Genomic DNA, 18778 nt, shown 5'->3' on the forward strand with positions numbered 1-18778 from the left:
ACACATTTAAAATAATTGACAAAAGATCCAGAGGGGAGATAACAATAATTTTCTTTACGTAGCGAGATGTTACAATCCAGAGTACATTGCCCAAAAGGGTGATGGAAGAAGATTCATAAGTAACTTTGAACAGGGAATTGAATAAATACTTGAAAAAGAATCGTTTGCAAGGCTATGAGAAAAAAAGCAAGAAAATGGGACTAATTGGATTGCTCTTTAAAAGACTTGGCACAGGCTCAATGGGTTGAATTGCCTCGCCTGTGCTATATGATTCTTAGAGTAAGACTGATAATTTTCCATCTGTTTCAACTGTTAATCAAAGTCTTGTCTCTTGCAAAAACATGTTTACTAATCTTAGCCAAACGTACTTAGACTTGTTAAAGGGAGATCAAAGAAAATTGTGTAGCTTTGCACAGTTGGAATATGAAAGCTAACACTAATGAAGGGAAGGATTTAATCAAGGTTGTATTTCTCTATGCTTTCCATTCTTTTCAAGGGACAATAGGACTGTTCTTTAAAATAAAGCCATTCAAAATTATATCTCGGCTTTCGCTAGGGAAATTAGGTCAAAACAATGAAGGTGAATATTTATCCATGTACAGGTTGGTAGTGATGCTTTCTGTTGCTATCACTGTGCCACCTTGTGACTAAAACTAGATATGGCATAAATTAAATGAAAAGACATCAGGCAGAATTTTAATGGGCAAAGCGGGGCTAACTTCATCCTGCCCACTCCAAGTTTAACCAGGGCAGATTGTAAGGCGAGCAGGAAACCCTGCTGAAGCCTGGTAGGTAATTTCAATGTTTGAATTGGTAATTAATTGTGAACTTAACCCAGGATTCTGGCTTTAACAGTCAGCGCACACATTTCCCAAGTTGTGTGAAACTCACCAGGATCAACAAGGCAAGAGCACAGCAGGGAACCACTGTTCAATTAAGCCAACAGGCTGGAAAAGCCTTTAAACAGTGAAACTTCATAGCTGTTGCCCTGCTTATGTGAAAGGCTTGTGCTCACAGCACTTCTTCCAAGAGCCTGATTTCACTGCCTTACAGGTGATTTCCAACTTTCTCGAAGTCATTTCACCAAACTTAGACATTACTCACCTTAATCAGATCTTCCCTGCTGTCAGCCTTCACTGCAACGTGGAGTAGTTTATGCAGCCAAAGCATGGATCTCAGATGGCAAAAGGAGCAACAACACCAACGACAACACCAAAAGCACTTGGAACAGCAAGAGTAACATCTGCAGCAGCACCACCTGCCTTCTCCTCAGCCACATGTTCTCCACAGGGAAAGCGGATGGATAAAAAGACCCAAATCCAAGGAGCCGATAGCCCCAACATATGGCCAACGGGTAGAGGATCACTGCAGTTCATTGCCGACATCTGCAGCCTCCCAGAACAAGACCTTCTTTCCACTGGACCAGTTGGGCGTGAATTGCCAGTGGCTGCCAAGGTGGCTATCACTGGAGGACCACCTCCCTGACCCATTCTGCCTCCCCCGCCCCCAGGTCCCTTCCTCACCCTGCAGTCCTGCACTCTTTTCTCCTGCAAGAAGAGAAAGCAGGGACTTATGAGCGTTAGAAATGGCTTGTATGGAGACCAGTTTGGAGGGTGACTGGGAGGCATGGGTATGAGATGTCAATAAGATGAGGGTAAGTGTCAGTGTTGGCTGTTCGGATGGGAATGTGTAAAGGTGCCTGGGGAGAGACAAATGAATGGAGCTGCAAAGTGTATTGTTCTGAGGAGTGTTGTGCAGCAGAATGCTGGGGAAGTCAGCATGTCAGAATAGCACTTGAAAGTGGGATTCCACTCACCTTTTCTGCTTTCATGAGGTCATTGAACCTTTTGGGGCACTGTCTCCAGGTTCAAAGGAGCACACTCCTGCTACTCACTTTCTTGACCACTTCCATCCATGCTTGGTTTGAGGGGCTGACATCTTACTGCCACACAAGGGAAAAATATCTTCACTGCACTCCCTCAGATCGCATAGCAGGACTTCCAGGAAAGGACCAGAAACCCAGGGGGCAGCATTCTCAAATCTCCTTTCCATTCCTATGGTTGCTGATGTTTCAGGAATCAGTGTAGAATTCAGCCATTCCGATCATTGCCTGAGTCCCTCTAAATAAAAATCCTTCCCTTGACAGTTTGCGGGTAATCATCACATCCGCACTCTCTGATTGGCTCAGGATAACTGGAAGCAGGATGCTAATTCTGTGGCTGAGTTAAAGAGCCACAGTAAAACCCGCTTCTCTGAGAAACAAGTTCCCAACATGTTCAACATGTTTTCTCCCCACTGTTTCCATCCTGCACCCCCCACCCCAGCTGCAAGGGGTCTGTCATATTAAAATTTGGCTCATGTACTATATAGTTTTGCATGGGGGGGGGGGGGGGGGGGGGGGGGAGAAATTTGTTTGCTATGATTTTTGGTGCAGGAATTGTTATTTGCAATGGTCCATGCCCATTCAGACCGAGGTGGGCAACACACACAATTTATGTATACCCACCTCACCTGACTGTGATGCTGACTGGTGCTCCACAACTCTTCCTTCTTAATGCTGCCAATGAGCTCTGCACACAGTACTTGGCCCCAGCAGCATTATTTCTTTAAACATGGTAGAGGCAGCCTGCTGTTTCTTAAAGGCAGACTGCCTCTTAAAAGGAAGCTGAACAAAAAGATTACTGCAATGGACATCCCTGGAAACTGAACACGAGGGCAGACTGAGGGATTGTAACGATGGATGTGGCACTGGAGGCATTGGTGGTGCAAGTGAGCATGAGGAGAGATGTTATGGTTCTGAGGGAGCCAGGAGACTCTGAAGACCCACCCTCAAAAGAGAATAGGAACAGGTGGCCAGGAAGGTCAACTCCTGAAGCGTGGCAGCAAAAGGTCTAATATCTCATATGGGTGATCAACTAAGTCCACAGCCTTGCAAGTCACACCTCTTCTCTTGCAGATTTTGCATGTTCATCCCTCCTATTTTTGCTACACTTCACTGGTCTGCCACTCTCAAGCCTTTCACTTTCAAGCTTTATCAGTTTTCAATTATCACACAGCCTCACTTTACCTCATGTCAATGATCTTCTCCAACTATGTACCTCAGCCTACATTCTAATTCGGCTTCATTTCCAACTTTCTTCGCTTCAGCATAAGAGGCTAATCCTTTGGCAACTCAATCTTATAATCTCTTTCATTTCTTTCAATAATTTCCTTAAAACCTATTCCTGTATTTTCTATTTTATGTCTAATTTTATTTAATTCAGCAATTCCCTTTTCTTCGTTGTAAAGCATTCTGAGACATGCTTCTATGTGAAGGACGTTAAATTAAAGTCTGTTGTTGTTGTAATCCTGACTGCTAAGATCCATTTTTAATGTTGGCACAATAGGGGCAATTCTCCAGATATGCGCCAGTGGTGGGTGAAATTCCCATCAGCACATACTTGGAAAATTATCCCACCTGCAAGTACTGCCAATGGTTAAAGAAACAAGAACTTCAGAGACTCAGTAATATTGAAGGCTAAAACGTTAAAATCATATTCTGAGCTGAAGAAATACAACCAAAAGTTCAAGTCAATCAAGTAATTTCTCCTGATTTAGAAGTCCGACATAAAGTACAAGTCGAATGAAGGCTCAGCATTAGGCTCCAGGTTTGTCAAGACCTCGATATTAATGCCTTCAGCAGGCAAATGCACCTTGAGGAAAGTTTTAAATCTTGTGAGCCTAAGGAGTTTCATGGTTAACATTTAGCACTTATGTCTGGAGAAAATTAGGGCATTGTTGATGTTATGATTTCTTTTGAAGACAAAATTCTTGACTCCTAGCCAAAGGTTTCAGACTCAGTGTGGGAAAAGTCACAGATTACACAGTACATTAAAGCTATCCACATTGCTTGAAGGGATGTTGCCAAAAAATCCTGTCTTTCAGAATTATCTTGCACTGGAAATTCATTAGCAATATCCATGGACACAATTGTAACATTTAACCCAAAATATTTAGCTCTTGCACATAATTCTAAACTGCCACCAGTGCCCCATAATATTCCCATATTATTACCAAAATGCAATTATTATGAACATGACAGTCTTGCTTTTCCCTGGTGAGAGTTTCATCAAGTGTATGTGGCTGATATTCACATATCTGTGCCTAAGAGAATGGTTTCATCTGGGTTTGGCTTCTGGAGACATTTACCCAATTATCAAGTTCCATTGAGGGTTCAACTATTTACCGCTGGTACTTGGATATATTTAACCATTTTATAGTGTTCAACCTCTGAAGTGTATCATGAGAAAAAAACTGCCTTCAGAGATCCTTAATGTAGATAGAGCCACAAAGAGAGTGTTTGTGAAAAGCAACGGGGCCATTTACAGAGAGAGCGCTTGTGAATAGCAGCAGGGCCATTCACAGTGAGAGAGTGTGAGAGAAGCAGTGGGGCCTTTAACAATGAAAGAGTGAGAGGAGTGTGGCCTTTAATAGTGAGAGAGTGCAAGAGGAGAGTGACCTTTAACAGTGAGAGGGTTAGAGGAACAGCGGGGCCATTAACATTGAGAGAGTGAGAGGAGCATGGCCTTTAGCAGTGAGAGAGTGAGAGGAGTGTGTCCTATAGCAGTGAGTGTGTGAGAGGAGAGTGACCTTTAACAATGAGAAAGTGAGAGGAAAGTGGCCTTTAACAGTGAGAGTGTTAGAGGAACAGCGGGGCCATTAACAGTGAGAGAGTGAGAGGAGCATGGCCATTAACAGTGAGAGAGTGAGAGGAGCATGGCCATTAACAGTGAGAGAGAGTGCAAGAAGAATGAGAGACCATTAAAGAGCACGAGAGGGAAAAGAGCGGAGGGAGCAGCTGATTGGTGAGTAGGATTGGTGAGTATTTCTAGTCTTTAAAGTAAAACTAAGATCTTTAGCTTGTGTTTAGGTCTCCAGTCTTTTTTCTCTTTTTCTTATAGATAGCTTGTTAAGTATAAGATTGGTACTGGTGTGTATAAAAATAATTATAATAAAGTGTAAAGAGCGGGGATACTAGAGAAATTAATTAATAAAGTGAATAAAATATGATAGTGATGGCAGGATGGGTGATGTGTTGCTGCTGCAACATGTGGGAGCAGCTGGACACCAAAGTGATCCAGAGCGAACGCATCTGTACCAGGCGTTTGCAGCTCAAGGAACTTCAGATCTGAGTTAAGGAGCTAGAGTCCAAACTGCAGACATTGCACCACCATCAGAGAGGGGGAAAATTACCTGGACACTTTGCTCCAGGAGGCAGTCACACCCTCAGATTAGGTAATTCAAATTTGATCTGTGATCAGGGACAGGGGGGTGTGACTGCAGGTGAAGCAGGTTGGGGACCTAGGGGGGTAGCGTTCGAGGAGCCTCAGCTCCTGCAACTGTCCAACAGTTACGAGGTTCTTGCAAGCTGTGTGGACAAGAGTGGGGACTGCAGGGAAGATGAGCGAACTGACCACAGCACCATGGTACAGGAAGCCATTCAAGTGGGGGGAGGAAATAGGAATGTGGTAGGGAACAATATAATTAGGGAGATAGATACTGTTCTCTGCAGCCGTAAGCGTAAGTCCAGAAGGCTGTGTTACCTGCCCAGTGCCAGGGTTAAGGACATCTCCTCAGGGCTGGAGAGGAACTTGGAGTGGGAGGGGATGGATCCAGTTGTCATCATCCACGTTGGTACCAATGACATTGATAGGACTAGAAAGGAGGATCTGCTGAAAGAATTTGAATAGTTAGGAGCTAAATTAAAAAGCAGAACCTCCAAGGTAATAATGGCATAGGGTAAATAAAGACAAGGGGCTGAATTCTATAGTTGGTGAGTGGGAGTGGGGCCCACTCACTGATGCGTAAAATGAGGCGCGGTGACGTCGGACAGGCGTCCTGATGTCACCGCTCGTCATTTAGATTTCCAGTTAGGCACTGTTCTCGGCAGCCGACTCAGCTGTGCGCCCGCCAAATTGTCAAAGGCATATTAAGGTCTGTTAAAAACTAATTTAAGCAATTAAATGAGCTGCCCATCTAACCTTAAGGTTGGCGGGCAGGTGAAGAACCTGGGCAGCCTTTGCATTCTTCATGAAGCCTCAACCACGGGTGGGATGAGGTTTCATGAAGTGTTTTAAAATTCAATGAAAATTTTTTAAATAATTCTTTATGTCCCAGCTCATGTGATAGTGTCACATGAGAGGTCATGTTTTAAAAGTTTTTAATTACTTTATTTCAGTTTTTAAATGTCAAAACTGATCTCTCTGTGCCTCAGAGAGATCTCTGCGCTCTTTCACACGCATGTGCGAAAGAGCGCCGGCCCCTACACAGGGAATTCCCCCCTCCCGCCCGCACAGGGAGCGCTCAGCGCTTCCAGGTGAGCGTCGTGTTGGGCGGGCCTTAATTGGCCCGCCTACGCAAAACGGTGACGCAGCCCCGATCGGGTTTGCAGCCACTCCCCCACACAACCCCCCCCATCGACGGGGAAAATTTTTCCCATGGAGTTAAATGCTTAGCACAAAGATTGGTGTGGGAGGAATGGGTTTCAATTCATGAGGCACTGGCATCAGTGCTGGGGTAGAAGGGAGCCGTTCCTGGCCGAAGGGACTGGCTTCACTTGAACCGTGCTAGGATCAGTGTCCTGGCGAACCAAATAACTAGGCCTGTAGAGAGGGCTTTAAACTAAATAGAGTGGGGGGGAGGGTTATGGAAAGGGGATACGTAGGCTTACAAAGCAAAGGACAGCTTTGGTAATGATACCCAGAGTGTGACAGGAAGGGACAGAGTGTACAAACATAAAAAAAAAAGCAGCAAATAGGATCAAAGGGGGAAAAAATGGTGAAAAGGCAAAATTAATGGCTTTTTACTTAAATGCATGTAGTATTCGGAACAAAATAAATGAATTAACAGCACAAATAGAGGTTAATGGGTATGATCTTCTAGCCATTACGGAGATGTGGTTACAAGGAGATCAAAGCTCTGAACTATGTGACTTTTCGAAAGGACAGGCAGGAAGGAAAGGGTGGTGGGGTAGCTTTGTTAGTACAAGATGGGATAAGTACGATAACAAGAAATGATCTTGGATCGGAAGATGTAGAATCCAAAAGGGTGGAGCTAAGAAGTAACGAGGGGAAGAAGGCACTGGTGGGAGTAGTATATTGGCCCCTGAACAGTAGCTATACTGTAGGACAGAGAATAAATCAGGAGATAATGAGGGCATGTAAAAAAGGCAGTACATTAATCATGGGTGACTTTAATCTTCTTGTAGATTTGGGCAACCAACTGGCAAAGGTAGCCACTGGCAAGAATTCATAGAGTGTATTCGGGACAGTTTCCTAGAACAATATGTTGTGGATCCAACCAGAGATCAGGCTATTTTGGATCTGGTAATGTGAAATGAGGAAGGTTTAATGAATGATCTCAGAGTAAAAGATACCCTAGAAAATAGTGACCATAATGTGGTAGAATTTAGCATTCAGTTTGAGAGTGAGAAACTTGGGTTGGAAACAACTGTGCTAAACTTAAATAAGGGTAATTACAAAGGAATGAGGGCAGAGTTGGCAGGGGTGGACTGGGATAGGATTTTATCAGAAAAAAAATGGCTGATGAACAATGGCAGACATTTAAGAAAATAGTTCATGACTCACAAGAAAGACATATCCCAGTGAGGGAGAAGGATTCAAGAAAGGAGATAAACCAGCCACGGTTAACCAAGGAAGTTAAGGATAGTATCAAATTAAAAGAAAAGACATACAATGTGGCAAAGATTAGTAGTAAGCCAGAGGATTGGGAAAGTTTTAAAAACCAACAAAAAATAACCAAAAATATAATGAAGAAGGAGGAAATAAACGTTGAGGGTAAACTAGCAAGTAATATAAAAATGGACAATAAGAGCTTATTTAAATGTATAAAAAGGAAGAGAGAACCCAAATTGAACATAGGCCCCTTAAAGAATGAGGCTGGGGAAATAATAATGGGGAATCAGGAAATGGCAGAGGAGTTGAATAAATACTTTGCTTCAGTCTTCATGGTAGAAGACACTAATAGCATTCCAATACTAAATAATCAAGGGGCAAAAGAGGGGGAGGAAATAAATACAATAACTATCACGAGAGAAAAAGTACTAGGGAAATTAATGGGGCTAAAGGCCGATAAGTCCCCTGGACCTGATGGGTTGCATCCTAGGATATTAAAGGAAGTAGCTACAGAGATATTGGATGCACTGGTAGCAATCTTCCAAGAATCCTGAGTTTCTGGAAAAGTCCCAGAGGATTGGAAAACTGCCAGTGTAACATCCTCATTCAAAAATGGAGGGAGACAAAAACAGGTAACTATAGGCCAGTTAGCTTAACATCTGTCATTGGGAAAATGTTAGAGTCTATTATAAAGGATATAACAGCAGAACATTTAGAATTACATAATCTAATCAAGCAGAGTCAGCATGGTTTCATGAAGGGGAAACCATGCCTGATAAATTTATTAGAATTCTTTGAGGAGATAACGAGCAGGATAGATAAAGGGGAACCAGTAGATGTAATATAATTGGATTTCCAAAAGACGTTCAATAAGGTACTTTGATAAGGTTCGGTAAGGCTACTTAATAAGATAAGAGCCCATGGTGTTGGAGGTAGTATATTAGCATGGATAGAGGATTGGCTAACTAATAGAAAACAGAGAGTTGGGATAAGGGTGGCATTTTCAGGATGGCAACCTGTGGAGTGCCACAGGGATCAGTGCTGGGGCCTCAATTATTTACAATATATATTAATAACTTAGATGAGGGAAGTGAATGTACTATTGCCAAATTTGTTTATGATACAAAAATAGGTGGGAAGGCAAGTGGTGAGGACACAAGGAGTCTAAAGAGGGATATAGACAGGTTAAGTGAATGGGCAAAAAAGTAGCAGATGGGATATAACGTGGGAAAATGTGAGGGTATGCACTTTGGCAGAAAGAAGAGAGGAGCTGAATATTATTTACGTGGAGAAAGACTGCAGAAGGCTACAGCACAAAGGGATTTGGGAGTCCTTATGCATGAATCCTAAAAAGCTAACATACAAGTTCAACAGGTAAAAGGGAAGTCAAATGGAATGTTGGCCTTTATTTCAAAGGGAATGGAGTATAAAAATAGAGAAGCCTTGCTAAAACTATACAAGACACTCGTTAAACCACACCTAGAATACTGGTGAACAGTTTTGGTCCCCTTATCTAAGGAAAGATTGACTGGCATTGGAGACAGAGCAGAGAAGGTTCTCTAGGTTGATTCTGGGTATGGAGGGATTTTCTTATGAGGAGCGGTTGAGTAGGCTGGGCCTGTACTCATTGGAGTTTAGAAGAATGAGGGGCGACCTAACTGAAACGTATAAGATTCTTAGAGGGCTTGACAGGGTAGATGTTGAGAGGTTGTTTCCCCCTGTGGGAGAGTCTAGGACCAGAGGGCATAATCTCAGAGTAAGGGGTCACCCATTTAAAAACAGAGATGAGGAGGAATTTCTTCTCTGAGGGTAGTCAATCTGTGGAATTCTTTACTGCAGAGGGTTGTAAAAACTGAGTTGTTAAGTATATTCAAGGTGGAGATAGACAGGTTTTTAATCAGTAAGGGAATCAAGGGTCATGGGGAAAAGGCAGGAAAGTAGAGTTGAGGATTATCAGATCAGCCATGATCTCATTGAATGGCAGAGCAGACTCGATGGGCCGAATGGCCTACTTCTGCTCCTACGTCTTATGGTCTTCTGGCCTAATAGACTGTTGCAGCACAGAACAAGGCCATTTGGCCCATCAATTCTGCACTGGAATTTTTCTCCACATAAGCAATCAGCCCTTTCCCCATACCTTTTTAAATTCTCCTTTTTAAGCATCAGTATCATTGGAGGCTTATAGAAATGCGTTCATGACATTTTTTCAATGTAGCATATTGGTACAATAGTAGTTTTGCTTACATCAGGTAGTTAGAAAGTGGAATTCACTATCACATGGGGAAGAATTTTCCCCCTGTTGGGGGGGGCGGTGATTGTGCGGGAGCCAGCGCGAACCCAATCGGTGCCCCCAAACTGAAAATCTAAATGACGCGCAGTGACATCGGGACACCCGCCCGACATCACCGCGCATCATTTTACATGTCGGCCCCCGCTCGCCGACCAGAGAATTCAGCCCATGGAGTAGTTGAGATGACTAGCATTGATGCACTTAAGAGCTACCTAGGTAAACACATGAGGGGGAAAGAAATATAAGGATATGTTGATGGGATAGGATGAAGAGGAGGCTTTTGTGGAGCACAGACATTGGCATGGGCCCATTGGGCAGAATGGCCTGTTTCTATAATGTAAATACTATGTCAAATCTGTCAGTGATAGACGACGGTGCAGGCGGCGGGAACTTATTCACTTATACATCCATGGGCAGCATTTTCCAGTCGGTGAGCGGGGGCGGGGCCCGCTCGCTAATGGGTACAATGACACAGAGTGACATCGGGCATGCGCTCCCGCCAACCTATCAACGGCCTATTAAGGCCATTAAAAAAGTAATTAAAATGATTAATGGACCTGCCAATTAAGGTTGGCGGGCAGGCGAAGAGCCCAGGCGGCCTTCCGAAAAAGCATGAAACCTCACCAACGGGCGGGATGAGGTTTCATGAGGGATTTAAAATGTTCAGAAAATTTTTAAATAAAATTAATGACATGCCCCAGCTCATGTGACAGTGTCACATGAGGGGGACGTGTCAGGAAAATTTTTCCTTACCTTTAATAAATTTTTAAAAGTTCAACCAGTCTCCCTGAGGCAGCACTTTGCCTCAGAGAGATCTGTGCACTCTTCCGCGCATATACGCGAAAGAGCGGACAGACCTGCTCAGGGAATTCCCCCCACCTGCACAGGGAGCACACAGTGCTTCCGGGCGGACATCACGCTGGGCGGGCCTTAATTGTCCCGCCCACGTAAAATGGCAGTAACCCGCCCGCTCGTGCCCGCTCCCGCACAACCCCTCCGACGGAGGGAAAAATGCTGCCCTATGTGTCCATCAGAGGAGGGTAAGAGTAAAGATCCTTGGGTGATAACTTTCACCTTCACTGCCCAAGAAAAACAAAAAGTTGTTTTATAAATACATAAAGTGCGAAGATAACTAAGGAAAGAGTAGAGCCAATTAGAGACCAAAAAGGTGATTTATGTGTGAAGGCAGATGTGCGGCCACTTCTTAATTAATACTTTGCAATCCATCTACACAAAGATGGGGACGATGCAGAAATTGTAGTTAAGGTGGAGGTGTGAAAAATTGGATGGCCTAAATGCAGCCAGAGAGGAAATATTAAGGAGTTTAGCATGTTTGAAAGTGGATAAATTGCCAGGCCTGAATGAAACATATCCTAGACAGCTAAGCAAAGGCAGAAAGGAAATTGGGGAAGTCTCTGAACATCATTTTCCAATCTAGAAGGCTTTTTCCAGTGGGGTTCCGCAGAGCTTTCTACTCGGTCCCATGCTTTTCTAGTATATATCAATAATTAGACTTGCGGTGATAGAAAGATGATGAACATGACTTGCATGTGGATTGGATTATAGTGAGGTGGTCAGGCTTTGAGGAATCAGGAGGTGAGTTACTCGCCAGAGAATTCCCAGCCTCTGGACTTGCTCTTGTAGCCACAGTATTTATATGGCTTGTCCAGTTCAGCTTGTGGTCAATGGTTATTACCAGGATGTTGATAGTGGGGGATTCAGTGATGGTAATGTCATTGAATATCAAGAGGTGATTGTTAGATTCTCTCTTGCTGGAGACGGTCATTATCTGGTACTTGTGTGGCAAATGTTACTTGCCACTTATCAGCCCAAGCCTGGATGTTGTTCAGATCGTGCTGCATATGGACATGAATTAAGAACATAGGTGTTAGGAGCATGAGTAGGCCATTTGGACCTCTGAGCCTGCTCCACCATTCAATAAGATCATGGCTGATTGGGTTGTGGTCTCAACTCCTTTCCTGCCTGCCTTCCCATAACTCTTGACTGCCTTGTCAATCAAAAATCTATCTAACTCTGCTCTGAATAAATTCAATGACCCAGCCTCTACTGCTCTTTGGGGAAGAGAATTCTACACATTAACGACCCTGAGAGAAAAAAATCCCTCATCGCAGTCTAAAGAGGGAGACCTCTTATTCTTTAAATTTGTCCCCTAGTTCTAATCTCCCCCACAAGAGAAAACATCCTCTCGGTTGTTGCCTTGTCAAGTCCCCTCAGTAAGGTCACCTCTCATTCTTCTAAACTCCAATGGGTATATAGGCCCAACCTATTCAACCTTTCTTCCTAGCGTAAGCTCTTCATCCCAAGAATGAGTCGCGTGAACAATTGTTTCAGTATCTCAGGAGTCATGAACGGTGTTGAACATTGTGCAATCATCAGCGATTCTGACCTTATGTAAAAAGGCTAATGATGAAGCAGCTAAATATGGTTGGGCCTAGGCACAACCCTGAGGAACTCCTGCAGTGATGTCCTGGGACTGAGATGATTGACCTCCAATGACCACAACCATCTTCCATCGTGCTAGATATGACTGGAGAGTTTTCCCTCTGATTCCCATTGATTTCAGTTTTGCCAGGACTCCTTGATACCACAATTGGTCAAATGCTGCCTTGATGTCAAAGGCAGTCGCTGTCACCTCCCCGCTGGAGTTCAGCTCTTTTGTCCATGTTTGGACCAAAGCTTTAATGCCGTCAGGAGCTGAATGGCCCTTGCGGAACCCAAACTGAGCATCAGTGAGCAGGTTATTGTTAAGCAAGTGCTGTTTGATAGCACTGTAGATGACAACTTCCATCACTTTGTTGATGATTGAGAGTAGTGCGATTTGGTATTCATTGGCCAGTTTGGATTTGACCTGTTTTTGTGGATAGGAGATACCTGGGCAATTTTCCACATTGCCGGATAAATGCCAGTGTTGTAGCTGTACTGGAACAGCTACAGGGGCGCAGCTAGTTCTGAATCTTAAATCTTCAGTACTACTGCCAGAATGTTGTCAGGGCCCATAGCCTTTGCACTATCTGATGCCTTCAGCCATTTCTTGATGTCATGTGGAGTGAATTGAATTGGCTGAAGACTGGCATCTGTGATGCTGAGGATCTCAGGACAAGGTAGAGATAGAGCATTGATTCGGCACTTCTGGCTGAAGATGGTTACAAATGCCTTGTCTTTGGCACTGATGTGCTGGGCACCCCATCATTGAGGATGGGGATATTTGTGGAGCATCCTCCTCCTATCAGTTGTTTAATTGTCCACCACCATTCACAACTGAATGTGGCAGGATTGCAGAGCTTAGGTCTGATTTGTTGGTTGTGGAATTGCTTAGCTCTGTCTATCATTTGCTGCTTATGCTGTTTGGCACACAAGTAGTTCTGTTTGTAGCTTCACCAGGTTGGCATCTCATTTTTAGGTATGCCTGGTGCTGCTCCTGGCTTGTCCTCCTGTACACTTCATTGAACCGGGGTTAATTCCCCACCTTGATGATAATAGTAGAGTGGGGGGTATGCCAGGTCATGAGGTTACAGATTGTGGTAGAATACAATACTCCTGCTGTTGATGGCCCACATCTATCCCATTTAGCAGGGTGGTAGAGCTACACATAATGGAGGGTATCTTCAATGCGAAGATGGAACTTTGTCTCCACAAGGACTGTGTGGTGATCACTCCTACCAATACTGTCATGGACAGAAACATCTGTGACAGGTAGATTGGTGAGGATGTGGTCAGGTAGGTTTTTCCCTTTTGATGGTTCTTTCACCACCTGCCGCAGACCCAGTCTAGCAGCTAAGATCTTCAGGACTTGGTCAGCTTGGTCAGTAGTGGTGCTACCGAGGCCCTCCTGGTGATGAACATTGAAGTCCCCCATGCGGAGGAAATTCTGTGTCTTGCCATACTCAACGTTTCTTCCAATTGGTATTCAATATGGAGGATCAGCTTCATCAGCTGAGGGGATGGGGTTGGGGTGCGAAAGGTGGTAATCAGCAGAAGGTTTCCTTGGCCATGTTAGACCTGATGCCATGAGACTTCAAGGAACCTGGATTCAATGTTTGGACTCACTCCCCATATCATTCCCTCTTGACTTCAGGGGTACAGAGTCAACGTTGAGGACTCCCAGGGCAACTCCCTCCCGACTGTGTACCACTGTGTTGCCACCTCCAGTGGATCTGTCCTGACAATGGGACAGGCACATCTTCCCAAAATGACCAATTTCCTGCAAAGAAAGCATTCTGCAATGTCTGCAGGACACTATTCGCGCCTGTGGGTCTTTTTGGCGCCACAGCACTGGCAGAGTTTTATGACGTCTTGTACTTTCCCTCCGAATTGTACCTTCTTTTCTGATGCTTCTTTTACATTCCTGGGCTTAAGGAACTGGATGGTTTCCTAAGCCAAGGTTTCTCTTCACCTCTCAGTATTGTCCTGTTCTGTTTACAAACCTCCGTTTGTCTCACGAGCTGTATTTATTTTTCTAAGGTTAGATCCTCCTTAGTTTGCAATGTCTGATAGGGATTCATAGGTAACACCGACTACAATATGGTCTCGTATTTATTCTGTTTTTAGTTCTTCATACTAGCATCCATCAGTCAGTCTGTAATGGCCATTAACGAAAGCATATGCTGGTTCTCCTGATTTCTGGACAATTTTGTTTAATTTGGCTTTTTCCAGAATCTTATTGCTTCTCAGGTTGAAATAGTTATCAAAGGCTTTTAAGATTTCTTCAAATTTATCAAAGGTCTCATTGATGCCATATCTTGCAATATCATCTACTACTGTTCCTATGGAGTAATATGTTGACCTGTTCAGAGTCCGACTTACTGTCCAATCCTGAAGCAATTCAGATCCTCAAGAATCTTTTTCTCCAAAGTGTCCATTTTTGAGTTTGATTTGGTCCCTCAATGTGTCCAAACCTCTCAGATAGCATACATTTAGGATCCATGGCTTTTCTAAGATTTTAGGTAGTTTACCCAAAATGTTTAATTTTTCTTCCAGCATTTGAAGCTTTCCCACGTCATTCAGCCTCTCACTGAGACCTGCTGTGGTCACTGTCTCTCCCTGGGGGATCTTTCAGCTAGATTGATATTTATTTATTGAATGCTGCAAAGCTGTTAAAAATTGCTTTGCTTTAAGTTATTTCAATAATCTCTTCAATCCCTTCCCCTGGAGCATCAAATATTTGCAGCCGCTTCATGTTTTTTGTCTTTTGTGCTGCCTCGCAGTTGCCATGTATAATGGCATTGACCTCTGACCCGGACTGCAGGGTTTACTGAAAATCGCCCTTGTTGGGAATGTGGTTTTCTCAGTACTGCCTGCCCAGTGCACCATTAAAGTTGATTTTTACCCTTTTTAAGGGTTGCTCACAAGTTCCACGATCTTTGCTTGGTTCTCCAGCTCGAAGCCTATGATCGCTGGATTAGGATTTCCTTCACAACCATATAGAATGACTTTATAAGTTGATTTTCTGACTCTTCCTGCCTCCACTTTGTCCATGGAGCAGCTTTGGAGTTCTTTAACCATGCTTTACAGAGTTCTGCAGTTTTGGTCCCACTTTTACAAGTCTGACATTTAAAGTTGAATTTTCAGTGTATTGGGGTTCATCCTTGCTGCCACCATGTTGTATGTTGGTTAATCTAGCTGAGGAATGATTGCTGGGATGTTGGTAAATCCAAACAATAACAAGGTTATTGTATATAAACTATGTACAGCTAACCAGGATTGGGTGTTACCACTGCAGAAGCCATGAATATTTTCCCTCCAGCTCCTTGTCATCTGTTCTCCTACATCATAATTATGGGAGATGCTATTTACACAGTCCCACCCATTGACCCTTACAAACCCTAATACTACAGTCATGTAACCAGAATCCCTGACACTTGCTTACCAAAGCAAATCTCCTATGGAGAGATTGAGTCTGGAGTGTGCTCTCATGGTGGTCAAAGGAAGTGCTACAAGGACACTCTGGAGGTTTCACTTAGGAGTTCTGATAGTTCAGAAGTTCAGTCCTGGGAAAAGCTCACCTAGGATCGCTACACTTGACACAACCAAATTAAAAGTGTGGCCTCCTTCGAAAGAAAGCTCATATCAGAAGCAGAAAGAAAACACAAGCAGAGGAAATCCAGAGTCAGAAACTCATCCAAAACTCAATCGTCTGCTGTGTCCCATCCTATTTGCAGCAGGATCTTCTGCGTGCAGATTGGCCTTAACAGACACCTACATACCCACTCCTACCAAAATGTATCACCTCACACTTTTCAGGGTTAAATTCCATCTGCCACTTATCTGCCCATTTGACCATCCCGTCTGTATCTTCCTGTAGCCCAAGACACTCAACCTCATTGTTAACCACCTAGCCAATCTTTGTGTCGTCTGCAAGCTTGCTAATCCTACTCCCACATAGTCATCTATGTCGTTTATATAAAGAACTTCAGTTTTTTGTATAGAAGAGATTGTGATTTACAAAGTTATTTTGAGTGTTGACTTTATGCCTATTTGTGTATTGCTTCAGGAATGTACATTCACCAAGATGCGCACAGACAGTGCTCTCAGGGTCTTATTCACTGGTTCCCTTCGTCTGAAATGCAAAAGTGCCTGCTGTCAGCGCTGGTATTTTACATTTAATGGGGCTGAGTGCAATGGTCCACTGCCAGTTGAAGCAATCATCTATTTAGATCAAGGAAGCCCAGAATTCAACTCTACTATTAATATACATCGCACATCTTCAGGTTTGTCTGAAAACGCACTTACGCTTTAGCAGTCTAATTATTTTTTCATTAAAAATATACTTGTATAAGAATCTGTTAGCATCATTATAGTTTAAAGTCGCTAGGCTCGGGAAGAAGCAAAAAACATAAACCTAGAAACTGAATTGTTCAGCACCTTTCAGTGTCTATGGCATAGACACGCATTTACCCCAGGTATGTAATGCTCACCACATTGGTTAAGGCACCCTGTTGTGTTCAAAGCACTCTCTGAAGTAGGCATTGGTACATTGCCAATGCAAGTTATGGACCTAATACATTTCAGGCCCCTTCTTTAAACTAGTTGAGACTTGAGAAGCGCTTGCTGCAATCAGATCCCTCAAGTGCACAGCAACCAAACTAGGGGTCTTCCACCAAAAGGCTAAACAAAATGATTTTGCATTAACCTGAATATGGAGTCAGGAATGCTCTTCCTGGCTCCACATTAAAGTGTGGGCTGCTGCAGGTAACCACTCGTTGCCTTCCTGATCGCCTTCCCCCTGTGCCAGTCTCATAGTTGCTCTGGTGTTTGCATCTTGCCAGATTTCCATCTTTTAAATGACCAATGCATATAGCACATGCACTGATGGTGCAAGAGGTCAAATTTTGAATGGTCCTCCTGCTCATCAATTTCTAGGCCCATGTTCTTGCTCCCCGATTTCTACACCCAGCTTTCCCACTCCTGAATTTCTAGGTCCAGCTTTCTCACTCCTGAATTTCTAGGTCCAGCTTTCCCATTCCTGAATTTCAAGGCTGAGATTTCTTTCTCCGCATATCTAGGCCCAGGTTTCTAACTCATCAATATCCCAGTGACAGCTTGATAGAAAACGTCTAAGATGTGGAAGTCAGAATTAGGTTGGCTAATAGGCATTTCTTCTGCCAATAAATTTCATGTGGCCTTACTGGCACATGAAGAATGGCAACTGGATGGCTCCAGTTGTCTTCCTACTATTTTGGAGTTACCTTTCTACGTGCATTGTTATTTTCAACATTGAGTTGAAAATTAATTAGGGAAAAAGCATTGAAACAGATATGTAAGAACATCAAAAGGAAATCTTAGTGTGCTTTATCATGTAAAACTTCTCTTCACAAGGAAACTAGGCTTATACTGCAGCTTTGTTCTAAAAAATCTTTATCTTAATTATGTTTGTTCTTTGCAACTTCCTAACAAATTTCTATTCATTTTTTCCATAGTGGAAGGGCTGTGCGAAGGAATCAGTGCTGGACTAGTGGATGTTTCAGTCTGGATTGGGCTGTGCTCAAATGGCTACCCACAAGGTGATGCTTCTACTGGCTGGAACTCAGTATCACGGCTGATAATCGAGGAGATGCCAAAATAGCTTTGTTTCTACAAGCTGAAAACTATCAAGAGCCATTCCTGCTCAATCAGAACAGTTTTAAGGAAAATTGTTAACTTCATAAATTTTCACACATTTCTAATTAAACATTTTGGTAACTTGAAAACACCCAGTGAAATTTAAAATAAATATAAAATTTATCTTGCATGGGATACAGTTGTACTTCTGTACCTGAACTTTCAAGTATGGAGATTCAAGTGAAATTTAGACTATATGGGAGTAATTTTGACATGTGTGAAAGCGTAAAACAGTTGATATTGACTCAGCTACCCATTATGCATGTCTTTTGATTTGTATAAAAATGTGATAAATGGTCAAATAGATATCACCCAAAGTCATGTTGCTAAGTTTTGGTTTGATTTGAACAACCTGTACCCTCTGAACTAATTTTAAGTATTGTACTCCTTAGGTGTTAGAAAATTGCAAAGTTGGCATGGTTTGCATACTTCTGGAACATTTGTAGAGGACTCTCTAGAATACTAGATTTTCATAGCATTAAATAAAAAGCAACTTGGAAGATTTGAATAATGCAGGTTTACTGTAAGACAAGAGAAATTATCAAATTCTGCCTGGATATACTAGCTTTGGTGGGCTAACTAGAGATTAGATGACAATGCAAGTAGTGATTTAAATGTTCAGATTTATTACATCTAAACATCTGAATGTCTGTATGAGATTCAAATGTGGTAAAGTAGAAAAATGTCCTTGTCCAAC

The 18778-nt window shown here is 43.0% G+C and overlaps 1 protein-coding gene across 1 annotated transcript in view; it reads left to right on the forward strand.

Moving 5' to 3' along the window:
- The window catches only part of LOC144679563 (collagen triple helix repeat-containing protein 1-like), a 43814-nt gene extending 25222 nt beyond the window's left edge, over positions 1-18592 (forward strand). The window contains exons 3-4 of the mRNA XM_078540062.1: positions 16475-16691; positions 17901-18592. Of these exons, the coding sequence (XP_078396188.1) occupies positions 16475-16691; positions 17901-18046 (363 nt within the window). The 3' untranslated portion in view covers positions 18047-18592. The remainder of the gene's footprint in view (positions 1-16474; positions 16692-17900) is intronic.
- Positions 18593-18778: the final 186 nt, after the last annotated feature.

This window comes from Cetorhinus maximus, chromosome 4 (assembly GCF_964194155.1).
Source record: "Cetorhinus maximus chromosome 4, sCetMax3.hap1.1, whole genome shotgun sequence".
NCBI lineage: Eukaryota > Metazoa > Chordata > Chondrichthyes > Lamniformes > Cetorhinidae > Cetorhinus > Cetorhinus maximus.